Here is a 20,322-nt window from a genome sequence, read left to right on the forward strand (position 1 = left end):
AGAGAAATTTGAAATGTTTACTTAAAGAGATATTGACTTACTGTTTCCATATAGGGCATGATTGGGTTTCCTCTTTTTCTCAGTCTCATTTTAAGGTTCGTCTCTGGTCTAAGTTCTATGCCTGCCTAACCTTGTGTTGCTTTGGAGATTACAGGAGGCTGGGTGTGTGTTCAGGGTGCCACAGCAGGAGGCTGGGTGTGTGTTCAGGGTGCCACAGCAGGAGGCTGGGTGTGTGTTCAGGGTGCCACGGCAGCAGACTTATTTTTGTTGGGAGAAAACTTTTTTGTGTAGCCTTGTCAACAGGACAGGAAGCTTCAATCAGGAGCCATCTGGGGTCTGTCTCCCTTTTATCTTCTCCAAGGAGCATGGAAATTGAGGGCTGCGGTGCTCTCAGGAGTAGCTGTTCCGCAGGCCGTCCTCCTGGCGGACAGCAGAGCCTGTCTGAGTGCTTGAGTATGGATAGCATTTCATTTAGCCTTTGCTCTGACAGCCCCTGCCCTGGATAAGTGGTGTAGGCCTGTACAGGTGAAATCTATTCTCACTTTTGCCTCAGGGGTGACTGGACTGTAACAGAATTTTTCAAACCCGTTGGGCCCAACCGCAAAGCAGAGAATAAATGGCTGAAGTGCCAGGTCTCGACAGAAAAATCAATGCCTGGTTATACAGACATGACAGACCCAGCCTGCAGTTCCCTTACAGAGGCTGTGTGCGCCACACGTCAGGGTTACCACACACTCTACCTGCAGCCAGAGGTGTGAGAGCACAGCCCAAATTTATGTTGTGTTTTCTTTCCTTCATGCAGGAAATTTACATGCCACTTATGTGATAGAAGTTTCACGGAGAAGTGGGCCTTGAACAACCACATGAAACTGCACACGGGAGAAAAGCCTTTTAAGTGCACCTGGCCCACATGCCACTACTCATTCCTCACGGCTTCAGCGATGAAAGACCACTACAGGACGCACACAGGTGCGTTACACCCTCCCAACTCAGAGACCAGGCCACAGGAGGCTGTGCGCTTCAGGAACATGTACCTTGGTTTTCTTGAGAGAAACCAGTATTTAACAAGACTTTTTTACAGAGGTTGTGCTAATAGTATTTGAAATTAAGGTCATGATAATTGTATATGAAAATATTTTTCATTATTTCTTTTGCAACGTTGGTCAATTTAGTCACGGTTATGCATGTGTGCATGTTTAAGCAGTATAAGTTCAAATTTGATAGCTCATTTCTAGAGTTTGTGTTCTAACTTAGCTTCTTAGATATGACCCTTGTCCCTGGGCCTGTTAGGTTTTTTAAAGAGAACTTGTCTTCTATTTCATTGTGGATATAACCTAAGTACCATATCATTTAAACATACTGAATCTTAGTTTTATGTACCATTTTCTAAATGTAAGCATTTTTTTTTATCTCTTTTCAGTAAAAAAAGTCACACCCTAGAGTTCTTAAAATGTAGAAGCTAATCTGAATTGAGTTACCAAATGCTTTTCATAAAACTTTTTAAAAAGCTTCCAGTAACAAAATTTACATGAACACATTAACCATGACCATGTGTGATCTACCTTAGCAGTCTTGAGATTCTCTCTGTGGAGTGTGGCTCTGAGACAACTCAGTTGGGGCTTTTATCAGTGCATAAGCTCTCCTGCCTTGCAGCCTTGTCCTCTGTGTACCACACGCCCTTAATGGCTGCAACACAGTGGGCCAATATTTCATGGTAGTCTTGTGTTTGGATGCTCACCTATATCCCTGTCTGTGACTCTCAGCTATTTAGTGTTGTCGTGACCTTCTTTCACCATGCACTACCCAGAATATATTCCCTGTAGGAAAAAATAATAAATTTTAATCAGCATTCAGAAATGTTCTTCTGATTGTTGTGAATCCTGTATTATTGTTAGAAATTGTAGGTTGAAAGTTCTCTTGAAAGAGTTTGTGGGAAGCCCAGGCCTCCTTAGCTTCCTTGACAAGGGTGTTGACGATTTAAGGTCTCCAGCCTGCCCTGAGAGATCACTTATATCGAACAGCAGATGAAAAGCCAGTGCAGATGTAATTTATCGTCGGCGTTTCCTTCTAAAGAATAATTGTGGAGACTTGGCCAGATCAATAATATGGATTTTTGTTGTTAGGTCTTGTAGTCTGCACCATAATGAGAGAGAGGGGACAGTGGCTGTTTTCTAATAGAAAATAAAGGATTGGTTTCCATGTCTTTCTATGTTTGAATGCAAAATGGTACACTTGAAACTAATTCAAGTTGTTATTGAAAGAAGTCTTCCATTAAATCTCAGTTTTCATTTAAATATGACATGCTAAAAGAATACCTTTTTGGTTGAGTGAAATATTGCATTGAGTTTTATTTCTTAAAATTTTTTTCTCAGAAAAAAATACTCTTAGCTTGTTGTTCAACAGTTACCCCCTCCCATTTTCACCAAAAAAAAAAGTAAAAATTGAATTTCAAAACAAATCAAGCCACCAAGGTAAATATGACATACAATACATCTGAGACTAGCACCCCATATAAAATCCTACACATCAAAAATCAAGGTCACTAATGTATCTACAATTAAATCACCCAGAAAATGAATAATTTTCCTTTTCATGTTTATGTACCATAAAATAGAAAGTAGATAGACCTTAAAATGTGCAGCATGAACACGAGTAGAAAATGTTAAATTCTGTCATGTTTCCCTATGTTTATTAAAATGTGTGTATTGCAAGAAAGAAACAGTCACAAAGGTTTCACAAATGGAAGGAGGGGTGTCCCATGCCTACACTGTGGGATGCTCACTCCTCATTACTCATGGCTGCTCCCCGTCACACATGCATGTGCATGTGTGCAGAGGCACACACATTGCTACCCTGTAGTCCTTATGTCCCTATGCATGTGTAAGAACAGCTGTTCTCTGTCAGTACACACAAAACTGTCTGCACAACTGGTAATGAGTAAATTGTAGAGAACAGTTTTGCCTCCACATTAAAAAAATGCTAATACTTCAGAACAAATTGGTGTTCTTAGTATAAAAAGTCTACTTCAGTGATACTTAGTTGATAATATAGCTAGTTAAAAAGATTTGTATTTTAAATTGATTAAATAACCACGTGAATGGTTATAGTTAAACTTTATTTTTCACAGCCCATCTACTCTATTTTTCCTATTGGAAATAATGATATCAAGGACTTAAGTGTGACCCCTGAAGTAGGGCAGTAGGGCAGCAAAGGCATTACAGTTAACTGCCTTTTGAATGATAATGATGCCTTAGCGTTCATTTGGAAATGAGATTAGAAGTATTTTGGCTCAGGGCTTCTTCATGTTCTTCTTTAAGAAAACTAGAACTGCACTTACTTGGAAGGTGGCTCTTTTGATTGCCACAGATATATTTCTATCTTTGCTTCATTATTATAACCTTGGAAATACAGATACTATTTGTAAATGTGTTGCCAGCTAAATTTAATGTGAAACCTCAAACTTGGAGAAAGCTTGCCTATTCTGAGAACTTGTCACTGTAAAGTCTCAGTGACTAAAGATGTTGATAAAGGTAGATACAAATGATGTATTTTATTTCTGGAAAAGTCTAGTTATTTCCCCTTAATTTCTCCAAGGTGAGCATTTTTATTCTGCTTTCTCTTTCATTGTGAGTCTTACAGGATAAATTGTCCAGCTAGCACTTGCTAGCTAAATATGCTATAGTACAATTATATATAGTATATATCTATATTATACTATATTATATATATTGTATATAATTATATATATACTATATATAATTATATATAGTACAATTATAAATAGTATGTAGAGACTGTAAGTCTCTGTAAATGTAAAATGCTAAGAAAGTATCCATTCGCACACTTAGCAAGCCTGCCTCTGCATCTGCCCTTGGTTCTGAAGAAACCTCCAGGCTGGAGCTGTCACTGAGGGTGAGGGTATGAATCTTTATAGATGGTTTTTAGCAATCCCTGGCTTCTTTTTTTATGCCTTAAAATTTGGAAAATACAAACAACATTGACTTGATCCTAGTTCTGAGTAATGCGGGTTTCATTTCCTTCAGATCTTCAGTCTGTTCACAGAAGCCATTTAATTTATATTATTAAGTGTAATGTGATTAAAGAAGACCCTGATAGAATCAGGTAATACCAATTCAGTGTTCTTAGGTTGTTAAGATTTCAATGTATATTATTTAAGCAGAATTATATGTACTGTATATTAACTTTTCCAAGCAATCTTTACTCAGCTCAGAAAGGCCAGATGTATGGGAATTGTAAAAAATCAGGATATGCATAAAGCTGTTCACGTGCATAAAACAGCCCCATCTGGAAGACATCTACCAGAAATGAAGTTGTACAAAACCATTCCATTGATAATAAAGCTAATTTTTATGGGTCTGACAAGTATGTAATTATGTTCAGTGGTGCTTTTCAGATTTTATCACAGTCAATAAACCGCAGTGGTAATTTCATTCCCATTTGACATATTTACATGGAAACATTTGATTGGAGGAATTAGTAACCCTGAAAGCCTTGATAGATATGTTTTAATGATCTGTGACCTCCGCAGTCCCTCATCTGTTTATTGTTGCAACAGGCGAGAAGTCGTTTCTCTGTGACCTCTGTGGCTTCGCTGGTGGGACCCGGCATGCCCTCACCAAGCACCGTCGGCAGCACACAGGTCAGTACTGAGTCCGCTCATGGTTTCTCTCTGCAGGACTGAGGCAAGGTGTTAAAATACCCAAGCACAGTTGGCCTCATCATTTGCTTCCTCTTTATTCTAGGCCCTCACATAGCTTACAAACACAGCATTTACAGAATTTAGATTCTCCATTGTTACATGCTCAAAAAGTAGTCTCCTGTATAAAACTACAGATATTCCCATGAACTTTATCTTAAGTGGGTAAAAGAGCTAGCCCCCCAAGTCCATTTGAAGCTGTTTTCTATCTGCATAGCCCTGGCTTAGCCTCCTACCTGGGTCCTGGAGAGCTTCTGTTGGGCCTTCTTCGTCCTCTCCTGTGTCACACCACCCCCCTCATTGCCTACTTGCCTATATACCTATGTCTCTACCTGCCTGTGTTGTGTGTTTATCCATCGCTCTTGTCCACATGAGTCCATGGGAGTAGGTGCTACTGCAGTTATTCTTGCTGTTAAGAGAGAATAACAAAAAGATACAAACAAAGAGAGATAAGCAAGGACACGGAGATAATCTGTCCCATGAGATTCATTCTTCGTGATTTAGGAGGGACAGTGGTCTCACAGTTAGTTATTCTGATAATTTTCGATAATATATTTCCAGGAAAGCATTGTCTCAGGGCAGTTTTCTTTATAATTGTCAATAGAACCATATTTTCCTGTCATTAAGACTTTAATAATGGTTTAGTCACAGTCCATGTGTTGTGTGGGTGTGGTCCCTGGTAAAATTCCATCCATACTCTAGTGGATAGCCTCAAACCATGTACATGTGAGCAGCTCTAAATAGACTTAGTAGAATATCATAAAAACAAGACATAAAGTTGGAGGAGAACACATTCAGGAGACCTGTGGGAATGAGTCAGAAGTAGAGAGTATAGATGCTCCTCATTCGGGCATTGCATGTATGAAATTCTTAAGCAGAAAGAAGAAAATTTCAATATGTACTTATAGAACATTGAGATTTTAGAGATGCCATGTTACACAGATACAGGCAGCCTCTCTCCTCATGATTCTATTTCCAGAATCGGTGAAAATGAATCGAAGTCATTGCTTTTAAGTCTTGAGTTTACTGGGATGAAATTTCCATAAGGATAAAAGCCATTGAGATGGAAGTGAATGTCTAAAATATAACTTTAAAAACAACGTAAGCTATGGGTGCATGCAATATATGATTTTTGTGAATTGATTCAGTAGACGGTAGGCCGTGTGGATTCCGGCTGTCCCTGCATGGCAAATGGAGAAAGAGAAGTTGAAAATAAGTGCAGAAACCATGAAGTCGTGAAGGGTCTGATTCATGTTCCCACCTTATTGATAACTCAGGACTTTATGGTCTACACAGCACTTTGCCTTTCCTGTTCCCAGTCTGTGTTGCTCCAGGGGACAGCTAACCCCCTGTGCCATTCCTACAGCTTCTGTGTTCCCCTTTGCCCCCACAGTGGAGGCAGTAACACTGTGATCCAGACGGTCCCAGTGATGGATCGATCGGGAAGCCTGCATCGAGCCAGCACAACTTTATATTTTATGTCAGGTCCAGAAGCTCCTTATTACTTTGCTATTAACTTTATACCATATAGGACAATGTCTCACAGACAGAGGTATCTGTCTTCCTGGCATTTATCTGCCTCTGTGGCACAAATCAAACATGATTCTTTAATACCAAAGTCCGTTCTTAAAAGACATGGCCTCCACAAACAGCTCAGTCCAATTCAGTCTAGACACTTAGCTTTTATGTTGGACTTAAAATGTTTAAGCAATGCATGCCTCCCACTATTCCCCACCCCCTTGCCCAAGGCTAGACTTGATGGTACATTTGAAATCTATATTTTTTTGATGTGTCTGTCTTTGACATGGTTTACCCTTTTACCACAGTGTCCAGGCAAATTACAAGCGACTCAGAAGGGGATAGGTATCCAACATGTTCCACATGGCGTAAATAATTTCCGACTGAAGTGTAGGCTGTCTGGGGTCTGACATGAAACATCTTCCATTCTGAGATTTACTTTTATCACCTGTCAGAGACCCTTGATTCAAGGGCACAGACACCAATCCTCACGTGCGGATGGAGAGACCTGGCCAGCTTAATAACCACCAGTCCACCCTAAGGAATGTGAAGTGGGATTTCCAGGAGATGTAGTTGGCCAGTCTGACAGATGGTTGACACACAAAAAGACAGGGCACTATGGAAACAAGCTGTCCTGGTGTCTCTCTTTTTCTTCCTTTTCTGTGTGTTAGGCCTAAGAAGTAAAGTGTTTCTTATTGGATATTTTGTGCAAGATTAATGTTTGTAAAGGACAGTATTTATGATATGAGAAACAACAGCCTAATAGTTTAATCTAGGAAAAACATGTAAGTACGTTACAACAGAAAACTGGTAATTATGGTTACCACAGAGCTTCTTGTTCCGCCCTCCCCTTGGTCTTCAGTTCTTAGATGGGTTTGGGGGTTTATGCTCTCGAGCACATTTTTAGTCTACCACCCAACTAGCTAGGACTTTGGGGGACACAGCAGTGTTGTCTGGGGCTTTTAAATGGTATGTGTCCAAGTCCCTGTTGATTTATACATAATGGCACCAAAGAATTACTGTATTAACTTGAGGTAAATTCTGGATTTAGAATGATAGACAAGTCAAAATTGGTATTCCCATCTGTACTCTAACCATATCTCTTCAGTAAGTGGGAAAGTCTTACAAAGACCCACCCGTGGGCTAGGAACCCTTAAAAGAAGAAGAATTGGTCTTCCTCAGGGATGAGTCCCTAATTGAGCATTCAGTACCAAATAGCCCAACCTTGAACTCATATACATAAAAGCAACAGGAAATAGAGTGTTCTCTCTCTGTCTCTGTCTCTGTCTCTCTCTGTCTCTCTGTCTCTCTGTCTCTGTCTCTCTCTCTCTCTCTCTCTCTCTCTCTCTCTCTCTCTCTCTCTCTCTCCCTGCTCTGTGTTCTGCACTTGCAAAACAGTAATGAAGAGACCATGCACATGCATAAGGAAGGCATGGGAGGGGTATGGGAGGGGGTGGTGGGTCAAAGGTGTGGGAGGAGATGGTGGGACAAAGGTGTGTGAGGGGATGGTGGGACAAAGGTGTGGGAGGAGATGGTGGGACAAAGGTGTGGGAGGGGATGGTGGGACAAAGGTGTGGGAGGGGATGGTGGGACAAAGGTGTGGGAGGGGATGGTGGGACAAAGGTGTGGGAGGGGATGGTGGGACAAAGGTGTGGGAGGGGATGGTGGGACAAAGGTGGGGGGGGAGGTAATGATGTCATTAGCTTTTAGTTTTTAAAAATTGTGAAAAATCTTTTCCATAGCAAGTATATACAACTCATTGTAAAGTACTTTTTAATTTCAAATAGCTATCAGTTATTTAAGTAATTGAAATTCCTATTTCAAACTTTGAAGATTTCCTTTGATTATTTACTGTTTGGGTGTTTGGATTAAGGTTTGCATTACTTGCAGTAACCCTAATAATATAAAAGGTATGCTTTTCTTGTATATCCTTTTCCTGAGGAAAGTATTCATTCTTTAAAAATTCAGAAATTACATATTTAGCATAACAGTGTTGAACATGTGTAACAGATTAACAAAATATATGAGTTCCAAATTAACTAACATGATACATATTTGAATAAAGTGTGGTGTATATAAGTTGGCATGTACCTATCAACACCACAGATGTGTCTTGGCTGTTCTACTTCTTTTTAGTATTTCTATGTATAATATTTTATGTAAGATTTTGTTGTATCATATATTTGCCTGACAGCTTTTATATAATTCAAAACATCTTGATATTATATAAGTTAATATGTGGTACAGTTGAGACAAATATGAAATGACAATCTCCAGTTTACCACGATAGAATGCTAGCTTAACTTATAAACTAATAATTAATTTATTAGAAGAGTTTTTTTATTCCTTTTTTTATTCGATATATTTTTTATTTACATTTCAAATGATTTCCCCTTTTCTAGACCCCCCACTCCCCGAAAGTCCCATCAGCCCCCTTCCCTCCCCCTGTTTTCCCACCCAACCCTTCCCACTTTCCTGTTCTGGTTTTGCCCTATACTGCTTCACTTGAGTCTTTCCAGAACAAGGGGCCACTCCTCCGTTCTTCTTGTACCTCATTTGATGTGTGCATTATGTTTTGGGTATTCCAGTTTTCTAGGTTAATATCCACTTATTAGTGAGTGTATACCATGATTCATCTTTTGAGCTAGGTTACCTCACTTAGTATGATGTTCTCCAGCTCCATCCATTTGCCTAAGAATTTCATGAATTCATTGTTTCTAATGGCTGAATAGTACTCCATTGTGTATATATACCACATTTTTTGCATCTACTCTTCTGTTGAGGGATACCTGGGTTCTTTCCAGCATCTGGCAATTATAAATAGGGCTGCTATGAACATAGTGGAACATGTATCCTTATTACATGGTGGGGAATCCTCTGGGTATATGTCCAGGAGTGGTATAGCAAGATCTTCTGGAAGTCTCATGTCCAGTTTTCTGAGGAACCTCCAGACTGATTTCCAAAGTGGTTGTACCATCTTACAGCCCCACCAGCAGTGGAGGAGTGTTCCTCTTTCTCCACACCCTCTCCAACACCTGCTGTCTCCTGAATTTTTAATCTTAGCCATTCTGACTGGTGTAAGGTGAAATCTCAGGGTTGTTTTGATTTGCATTTCCCTAATGACTAATGAAGTTGAGCATTTTTTAAGATGCTTCTCCGCCATCCGAAGTTCTTCAGGTGAGAATTCTTTGTTTAACTCTGTACCCCATTTTTTAATAGGGTTGTTTGGTTTTCTGGAGTCTAACTTCTTGAGTTCTTTATATATATTGGATATTAGCCCTCTATCTGATGTAGGGTTGGTGAAGATCTTTTCCCAATTTGTTGTTTGCTGATTTGCCCTTTGGATGGTGTCCTTTGCCTTACAGAAACTTTGTAATTTTATGAGGGCCCATTTGTCAATTCTTGATCTCAGAGCATACGCTATTGGTGTTCTCTTCAGAAACTTTCTCCCTGTACCGATGTCCTCAAGGGTCTTCCCCAGTTTCTTTTCTATTAGCTTCAGAGTGTCTGGCTTTATGTGGAGGTCCTTGATCCATTTGGATTTGAGCTTAGTACAAGGAGACAAGGATGGATCAATTCGCATTCTTCTGCATGCTGACCTCCAGTTGAACCAGCACCATTTGTTGAAAAGGCTATCTTTTTTCCATTGGATGTTTTCAGCCTCTTTGTCGAGGATCAAGTGGCCATAGGTGTGTGGGTTCATTTCTGGATCTTCAATCCTGTTCCATTGATCCGCCTGCCTGTCACTGTACCAATACCATGCAGTTTTTAACACTATTGCTCTGTAGTATTGCTTGAGGTCAGGGATACTGATTCCCCCAGAATTTCTTTTGTTGCTGAGAATAGTTTTAGCTATCCTGGGTTTTTTGTTATTCCAGATGAATTTGAGGATTGCTCTTTCTAACTCTGTGAAGAATTGAGTTGGGATTTTGATGGGGATTGCATTGAATCTGTAGATTGCTTTTGGCAAAATGGCCATCTTATAAACGTGTAGATTTTAGCTTTAAAGTGCTATAAGAAACTTCAGGAAAGCTCAAGTGACAGAACCCGCATTAGCCACATGTTAAGCTTCCGAACAAAGGAGATTAATGCTGAAGACCTTAGATCATGAATTTATGCACGGACCCAGACAGTAATTCTGTGATGCCGCCCCTTAGTACTTCCATGCTCCTGCCACATCCCTGACAAGAAAGTAGCCCCTGAAGTGAAGAGAACAGGTAGCAAGGTGCAGAATCCGTGTGCAGGTACAGAATCCAGCTGTGAGGAGGGAGCGGGCACGTGTCTGTACATTCTCAGTGTCCAGAATAACTGAGATTCATTACATGCAAAGTGAAAGCCTGTTATGCCTTTGACATGGATATTGTTAGTATTTGATTGGCATATTTTTGCATAAATAAATCAACAGAAGAAATGGAGTCTATTCTGATTGGGCTACATGTCAGTTAATTTTAAATGTAGCTTCATTCTCAGGAGTCTAGAGAAGGTGAGCTGAGTCTCCCGTAGGAAGACTAGAAGAGCTGCTGGTTGTCGTTCAGTGAGACCTAGAGTGACATGCATGAGCACTGGTCAGCAGCCCTGGTTCTGTGGAGACTTAGGTTCTCACAGTGAGCTCTGCAGGCTCCTTTTGTAAGTCATTAAAACCAACTTGAAATTCCTTTAAAATGCAAAAGTCTGAAATAATCAGCCAAGGTTGAGAAGGAACAAAGTCCCTCTCCTCAGGCCAGACGTACTCAGGTCAGATCAGATCATCAGTGTTGTATCAAGGTGGACACATTTGCACAAAATCGAGATGTATACCGGTGTCATCAGTAGTTTTTTTTTTTTAAGGAGATAAAGATAGTTTAAACCAATCAACATGTATTATTGGATTAATTAAACATCTATATTCAGTAAAATGAGCTATAATTACTTCACGCTGTATACAAAATAAACTCAGAATTACATAATATAAATTGTCTATAAACTATAAAAAATGTTTGTGTGTTTGTATCATCAAAAATCATTTTATATTATGTTAATAGCATTTTTCTAAAAGAACAAATACACAAAATTACAAATTAATAAGTTTGAAACCTTATACAAAATAATCACTAATGGTACTGAGAATGAAGTCAAGTAGACTAGATGAAAGTGTTGAGACTGCGAATCTCATCAAGGATTTGTATCTGCAGCATAGCAGAACTCTCAAAGCTCTTCTTTTTTTAATATATATATATGTATATATTTTTATTTTCTATATTTTTTGTTTACAATCCAGAAGCTTTCCCCTTTCCCAGTTCCCCCCCCTCCACATATGTCCCATAAGTCTTCTTCTCTCCATCCATTCTCCTATCTTTCCCCCTTCCTTTTTTCTGTCTGAGGAGGCAGACTAGTTCAAACAGTGGGTGCTAAGTAGACACTGCAGCGTGGAGAGTGAAGGGATGGCCAGTAGGCACGTGGAAGATGTCCATCAGAAACGGCAGGGTCAGAGCGCTGAGCACATCAGGTGGTGGGGGAGCTCTTGTATGCAGCTCCTGAAAAGGTGATGTTGAAGATTACTGGAAGTACTTTGCTGCCTACCCCAAGATAAATACCTACTACCACACCACTTCTGGGAATTCAAAGGAAAATATTTGTCCATGCAATGGCTTACCTATTGTTGATTGTACCTGTTCTTGTAGCTACTCTACTACCACTAAACAAACAAACCCAGACAACAACAAAAACCAAAAAAATAAATAGGAAACAACTGATGTCTTTCTCTTAGAACAGTGATTCTCAGCCTTCCTAATGCAGCCCATTAATAGAGCTCTTCATGTTGTGGTGACCCCAACCATAAAATTGTTTTGTTGCTACTTCATAATTGTAATTTTGCTACTGTTATTAATCATAATGTAAATATCTGATACCCAGAATATATATGTATGTATGTATGTATGTATGTATGTATGTATGTATGTATGAATGAGTGATTCATGAGTCACCTGTGAATCATTCAACCCACAGCGCGGCATCGGGACCCACAGGTTGAGAATCACTGATTATATCAGCATGGTGATAATTTGCATCCTAGCACTATCAGTGAATCAGAAAAAAAAGGTTTTTTTTGTTTTTCTTTTTTTGTTGTGCTACTCAAAATGAACATCTGTTTATGTATGCACGTGTGTGTGTGTGTGTATGTGTTATATGTCAGTCACTAAAATCAAACTATTGTGACTTAAGTAAGTTGATTCACCAAATGTTTAGAAATGGAGAGCAAAGAGTGACTTTAGTCTTTGGGTTATGCCTCCACTAGGGTGTTGAAGACACCCTTACAGAGAGAAAAGACCTTTTTTTTTTTTTTTTTTTTTTTAAGTAGTAGTTTTCTTTTTCTTTTATTTTTTTTTATTCGATATATTTTTTATTTACATTTCAAATGATTTCTCCTTTTCTGGCCCCCCACTCCCCGAAAGTCACATAAGCCCCCTTCCCTCCCCCTGTTCTCCCATCCACCCCTTCCCACTTCCCTGTTCTGGTTTTGCCCTATACTGCTACACTGAGTCTTTCCAGAACCAGGGGCCACTCCTCCTTTCTCCTTGTATCTCATTTGATGTGTGGATTATGTTTTGGGTATTCCAATTTTCTAGGCTAATATCCACTTATTAGTGAGTGCATACCATGATTGATCTTTAGAGACTGGGTTTTCTCACTTAGTATGATGTTCTCCAGCTCCATCCATTTGTCTAAGAATTTCATGAATTCATTGTTTCTAATGGCTAAATAGTACTCTATTGTGTATATATACCACATTTTTTGCATCCATTCTTCTGTTGAGGGACACCTGGGTTCTTTCCAGCTTACTAACCATTCTTCTATTCTGCTTTGTAGATGGTCTTTAATTGTTTTAAACACAAGAGAATCAAATGCAGTGATTTCTAGATAAGATCCACACCATAGTAACTTTGTGTTGTACACATTAGTATATAAAGCTATCGATGAGTTCTGTGTGCTGTGTATGTGCTCCCTGACCAGGCTCTTGAAGCAAGCTATCATATGCTGCTGCTTTGGTCTCTGAGGGACTGTGCTTGCTGGCCTTGAGCCATGGTGTCACTGTCCTGAGAAGAGCCCCTGGTCACTCAGCACTCTGTACCTTCTGCCATCGTCATCCTCAGTGACCCTGATGTTGGTGGTATGGTCCTCCTGGTCTTTCTCAAGAGGGCTGACAGTTAGCAGGTGAGGCGTGGCAGTGCCAGGACTGCAGTCCACCTGACTCTTCCAGCCACCTCTCAAGCAAGATGTGTGGGTATAAATAAGTTCAATATTCACACAGCAATGTGTGTGGCTAGGTAAGTAGACTTAGGCATAAAGAAAAGCTATCTTTTCTAATGGCCAGCTTGACCTGCGACAAGTTTGGACTGGCCACCAAGTCTGACTTAGCTTTCCCTCCAGAACCCATGTGGTGTCGAGTTGACCCTGACAAGTTGTCTCCTTGGCCCACACTTGTGCTGTGGTCCGAACACTTAAACACACGTAACACATACTCAACCACAGAAGAATAAATGTGATTCTCTTCATTTTTTAAAATAGGTCAGTCAGTAAATGTAGAGCACTGTCATGGAAGCTAGAGAATGAGAAGTAACAAGTGGGGCTGTTGAGATATAGTGCCCCAGACAGGCAGTCCCAGCAAAGACTTTGTTAAGACCATGAGCTGTGTGAGGGGTCCAGGACTGAGGGGTCTCAGCTTCATTGTTCAGTACAGAGAAATGTGACATGCATGCTTCTGGCTGCCCACAGAATGGGGGAAAGTCACAGGTACAGTGTTTCTATAATATTAGCTTCATAAGCAATATTAAGATTATCAATTATAAACTCATGATATTATTAGCAGTATTTTACTTTTTGTACTGAGATTTCAATATTTGCTTCTAGTATATCTTAATTCTAGTATATCTTAATTCAAAGAGCAAAGTTAACATCCAAAGTATATAATATATATTGCATTTTGATAAATGTTATACTTGAAAAAAATAGGCTTACATTTCTAAGCTAATGTAGCAAGGCTAAAACAGTTCAGTAGCAGAGTTGTACTAAGTTTATATTAATTGAAATTAAGGAGCCTTGGGTCAGCTGCTTACAATTAATGTAGCTAGTGAGATGGGGAAGTGCTGTGTGTGTGGAGGAGCAGGTAAGGAGCTCAGCAGTCGATGAGTGTGGGCACAGGCTAGCCCTGTCTACACAGCACTGTCACATGCTAACAGGATTAGCACTGCATCATTTGTTCTCACTGGCCCTATCCATACACCACTGCCACATCCTAACACAGGATTAGCACTTCATCATGTGTTCACACTGGCCCTGTCTAGACACCACTATCACATTCTAACATGAATCAGCACTGCATCATCATTTGTTCTCACTGGCCCTGTCTACACAGGACTGTTGCATCCTAGCATGGATTCGCACTGCATCATGTGTTCTTTTAGAGGCTCGTTATCTTCTACCCTGTTACTTATTTTTTTTTTATTTCTAATACTTATTAAAGTAATGGTCTCATTTTATTTTTCTTCAAGATTGGTGCTAGGGATTTATTATTTCACATTTTATATTCATCTATATGTGTGTTGTGTGATTGGCCAGGATTTTGACTTCACTGACTTTTTTTTTTAAATGTCTCTCATCTAACGTGGTCTATAAAATATATTTCACAATCCTTACCTACACTTATAACCTGGAATCCTCTTTGGACAATATGTTGTATACCTTTCTAATAGCTAATTTAGAACAAAATCAGTAATATCCTCCAGCTTTCAAGTATCCTAAAAGTATGAAACCAATCAAATATATCAGCAATGTTTTAGGTATATAAACATTTCTATATATAATACTAGGCTTGGGAGCTTCCATCCAACTATCGTCATTCATGTACATGCACTTTTTGTTACAGGGGAAAAGCCTTTCAAATGTGATGAGTGCAGCTTCGCCTCCACAACCCAGTCACACTTGACTCGTCATAAGCGTGTGCACACTGGAGAGAAGCCCTACAGGTGCCCGTGGTGTGACTACAGGTAATAAAGGCAAATGTGCCACCAGTCGGTTGGAAGCCAGCAGATTTCCAATCTGCTTTAGAATACTTTAATGGATGGTGCACATTAGGCAAGATATTTAATTTCTAATTTCAGTGATTTTTTTTTTAACAAATGAATACGCTTTTCAGAACAGTTTTACTCTCACTTTAAATTGAGCAGGTTGGTAAGAGAGTTCCTTAATATATTTACTTAATATACTTAATATGCTTACTTAATCCACCCACTTCTACGGGAGTACCTCCTTCATTGTCTGTGTCATCATGATCGGTCTGCTCTACCAATGCCATATAACTCAGCCCTTATTTCCATGAGGTCTTAAGTATCCTGTGTGTGAGCACACTGATGGCATATGCTTCCCATGATAGAGTTCTAGACTTGCAGCAAGTAGTTAAAATAGGCTTCCATTTTTATAGACTGCATGTGTAGGTTTTCTAACCCTTCTCCACATTTTGAGTATTTCACTGTTCACAGTAAGGATTCACTGCAGCGGATGCACCATTTGACTATGTGAGCAAAAACATTTGTGTGGCAGTGAAGGTGATGTAAGAAGTGTCTCTGCATTCTGCGGTGGAATTGCACCATCAGTGACTGAGTATTCAGAAACAATTATAACATTGATTAGAGAGGCAAATACGAGAGCCTGAGGGACTGTGGAAGGGCCTCCTGGAGCCCAGCCCCAGGCCTTAGTCCTAGCTGGGGAATGAGAGATGGCTTGTGTCAGTGTGTATGCTGCACCTTCCAAGATGAGCAGGCTGTTGCTTGTGAGGAGCGGGAAGCATTTTAGAAGCTGTGGTTGTCCATCCCACTCTCATGGTCTGTAGCCAAGGCATAGCAAGGGCCATGGAGAGAGCCACGCGGACAGTGGGATGCAGAAGGGAGTGTCCTGCCAGGTCAGGCTGCCTTAGAACATGAGCGTGTGGGCTTGAGCTCTTCTGTATTCTGTGAGGCGGTGGACGTAGTACTCAGCTGACCGACACCCATGTTAGGCAAGGAGCTTCACCCTGAAGCTCTCCATTCTGACCGCCACACCACGCACATACTGTGATAGAGAAAAACCAACTCCCTATATTGAATATTAGATATGAAGATTAGATGTAGCGCTGTCTTCAAAAAGCAGATTTTTGTATGCCTGTGGAGGTAACCTGTGCACTTGGCAAATATATTGCCACAATCTCAATTCTTATCCACGTTATTACATTAATTTTTATGTGAAAGGTCATTGAATACTACAGAGATATTACAGATATATTTCATTCATTAATTATTTATTCATCCAACATTTTATGAGCTGTGCCTACCCATAACACTAGAATGGCATTTCTTGGAAGTTTGGGAAATGGTGATCCAATTAGAGGAAATTCTAATCTCCTGATGAATATGGGATTTGTTAAAACCATTTTCAAGCCTTTTTACCTTATTACAGACCTATCCCATAGTTGTGTTCCCTGTAAAAGAGATACAATTAGAAAATGAGGACACTGTTTCCTCATATACCTTGCTTCTGGGATTATAAGCTATAGATTATACTCTGTACATAAAGTCTATTCTTATCTTGGGGGAGGGATTTGTTTCTTTGAGATAACTTATCATTCTCATTTTAAACCCTTTGTGACTCCTTTCTATATCAGTACCCATCCTCAGGGATTGTTTCTCACAGTTTTAAGGTAGTAGAGGTGTTTCAAATTAGGGCATCTACAACGTTCCATATAAACTGGCGGAAGTGTTACTCAAGGGTTACATAGTTCAGTGTGTGATGTTTGCTCACTGTAGCTTAAGAGTAAGCAGGCCACAGCAAAGGAGCGTTGTGTCAGGGGAGTTGTGGATGAACACCTCTTTCTCGGCCACAGCACCTAGGTTATTATGTCTTTGCTGTGAGCATTCTCACAGCCCTGGGATGTGAGGAAGCACTCAGTTTCTGCACACAGAGTACGGCTATAATGAAAAAGTCTTCCCTTCTTAGAGCAGCCCCACCCTCCTTCATGAGATACTAATTGTTTCTGAACCTTCCTTCCAGGGCTCTTTATGCATTAGCTCATGCACACACTGATGTTACCCCATCCAATGTCTTAAACTCTTTACTTACAGCCTCCCTGTCTTCAGGAAAATATTATTCTGCAGTCAGTCCTGGGCCACTTGTGCCATCCTACTTCATGGCTTGTGTTCTTGTAAGACTTGTGCCTGTGTTTGGAGCACAGCCACTGCTAAGTGTGTGCTTGCTAGAGAAACAGCAGACTGGGACATTTGTCAGAAGGTTTGAACCTCTGAGAAATACTAATAAAAAGTATTTCAAGCTGCTCTGTGAACACAGTTGGGAAGAAGAAACCAAAAATATAGCGGGGCCAGTGTGCACCATGTGCTGAGGGTGCCGCCTGAAGGCCATGGGTGCCCGCGCTCTCCTTACTGGCACTTGGCCTCATGCTCGGAGCCCTATGCATGTTGGTTCTTCCTGTCTCTGTGCACACATATATGCAGGAATACATGTGCTCAGACATACACACACACACAAATATATTCAGACAAGAAATATACACATTAATAAATAATGTTTTGAAAATATGATACCATTTACAGTAGAGCCCAGCATCTTAAATAGCTAGACATTGTTTACAAAAAATGTAAGATATTTGTTAGAAGTATCCCCCAAACTCTTTTCTTACAGTATTAAGCATCAAGCTAAGGGCTTTGGGCATGTTAGCTAAACACTCCCCCACCCAGTTTCATTCTCAACTGATAAAAAACATTTTTTAAAAACAAATATATAAGGGAATCAAGATACCTAACACCATTTTAATGAATGGGAAATGCCAATTTATTAATAATGTTTTGTCTTCCAAATAACTTACATATTAAGTATATTTCCAGTTTCCCCCTTACACACACATACGCACCCTTCATGGAATTTAGTAAGATAACTATAGAATTCTTTAATATTATTTAATATATTTTAAACTTTATTATAAAAAGTTGCAAGAAGAAAACATGCATCCAATTTAACCAGACCCAAAGGTTCAATTCAGCAAAGCTCTCTATGGTTAGAGGAGCCATTTGTAGCCGCGGGTGTGGTGCTTCACCTGCGCTCTGTTCTTTAGCTGCCAAATACATGTTTACTCTAATTTACCCTCCACATACAAAAGCATGTGCGTGCATGCTGTGCCTGCCTGACCCTCCGCCCCAAGTCTCTCATCTCCTCTGAGAGAATGGAGCGCCCCAACTGATACACCCCAGATGACACACACTCAGATGATGTAGTTATCGGGTGTTCAGGGCTGGGAAGAAGAAGATGCTTTCTATGTTATATGTGTGAGTAGCTTTTCTTGGCCACCACTCCTGCTGCTGCACAGGAGGCAACTAGATTGTTTCTCAGAGTTGATCATATTCTGATTTTATAAACTTCAGTGTCAGCACACCACTTTGCACAAACACATAATATAGAATGGAAAATAATGTTTAGGACCATTGGATATTCTGCCCAAGTCCCACCCCTAAATTCATTTAATTTTTTTAATGAAATTTTAGTCTGTAATTCAAACAGCTATTTCTAAAATCAAACATTCTAACAGTATGTAATACAACGATATTTTAATTTAATATTTTCATGTCTAGGACTGATAGTACAAAAATATTAGAAGTCATTTTATAATTAAGCCATTATGTGTCTGTGATAGCTAAAAGATTTATATGGATAGCACAACGGTGTTGTATAAATATACAGCGGTCTCAAATTCAGCATGAAGAATTTCAAGTCTCGTGTTGTCTGGAGTGAAGGCGTGTGCAGTATTGAGCATGCTCTTGTGGGTTCGGCAGCATGGTTGCCATGTATCATCATATATCACTTGGGCACGTGTTGCAGAAATACCTAGGCAATACTGTGAGCTTGATTTTTATTTTCTTTGTGTTTGTGGTTTGGGTACTCAGATGATGTAGTTATTATTCAGACCTTTACCAGATTTTTTGTGACTCCACATCACAAAGTCATTAGTGCCACAGTGTAATACGATGGGACCTAGGCAGAGCCTGGTATGTGGAGTCACATAGCAGACCTAAGTGCATGTTCCCCATTCCTTTTGTACTTTAGCAAGACATCGTATTTCACCTGTCAGCATTAGCTACAGCTTCTGTGTCCTGCATGTCTGAAGTGTATTGGAATTTTTCTATAATCTATGTTGATTGAAGTTTCAGCACTTTTACAATACTTAGAATTTATTAAATACAATTGCTGAGAAACCTTATGGTGTCAGAGTGCTTCACTGTGACACTCACTATCCTGTAGCACGTCACATAAGTCATAAGGTTACTATATCCGCTCTCTTACACCTGCGCTATGCTAAGGTATTTATACTGAATATACCTACTTTAAAATCTTGCTGGTTGGTCATGACTTTTTAGAATAAATGTTTTGATTTTCTTTGAAGGCTTTTAATGATACTACCACAAGGTTTATCATTTGAATCTTTTATATTATCATCATCACACTTCGGCAGACATGTGATGCTTGTATGCTCAGATATATTTCCAAATACTTCTGATTTCCTCATTTGAAAGAGTGTTGAACATTTTGCTAGCATTATCATGTAGTCGTGTCCCCTATGCAACTTGTCCCAGGAAACAGCATCTCTGCTTCACAGTAGCTAGTGTGTGCCTACTACATGTCTTCAAGAATAGACAGTGTTCTCACAAGAATGTAATCGCTGTCTGTGAATTAATACCCAGGGCACTTACATGTAGAAATATCCAGTAGCTCACTTTTTCAGATACTTCCTTTCCTTAGTAAAGGTTAATTTTGTCTTTATGTAAAACATTTATATGATTTTATTTTCTGAAAGTTAGTAATTTGAAGCAATTCTAGTCATTCTAAAGCTTTATTCTTCTGTGTACTATGGTTGCCTCTTACTTGTGAATAATTACATTAATATTGAAAGAGTTTAAAGATATATTAAGTCCCGTGGTGGTAAGAGTTAAGAAAGCACTATAGAAGTTTCTACAGCTTTTTATTTTCTTAATGAGAAAAACCAGAAAGAATATGATACCACTGCTACCCATGGG

General features: G+C 39.6%; 1 protein-coding gene across 1 annotated transcript in view; it reads left to right on the forward strand.

Annotated features, from left to right (window-relative positions):
- Nucleotides 1-20,322, forward strand: part of Znf407 (zinc finger protein 407) — a 395,230-nt gene that overhangs the window by 236,586 nt on the left and 138,322 nt on the right. Inside the window, exons 5-7 of the mRNA XM_052201474.1 lie at nucleotides 803-969; nucleotides 4,577-4,660; nucleotides 15,138-15,258. Of these exons, the coding sequence (XP_052057434.1) occupies nucleotides 803-969; nucleotides 4,577-4,660; nucleotides 15,138-15,258 (372 nt within the window). The remainder of the gene's footprint in view (nucleotides 1-802; nucleotides 970-4,576; nucleotides 4,661-15,137; nucleotides 15,259-20,322) is intronic.

This window comes from Apodemus sylvaticus, chromosome 13, assembly GCF_947179515.1.
Source record: "Apodemus sylvaticus chromosome 13, mApoSyl1.1, whole genome shotgun sequence".
NCBI lineage: Eukaryota > Metazoa > Chordata > Mammalia > Rodentia > Muridae > Apodemus > Apodemus sylvaticus.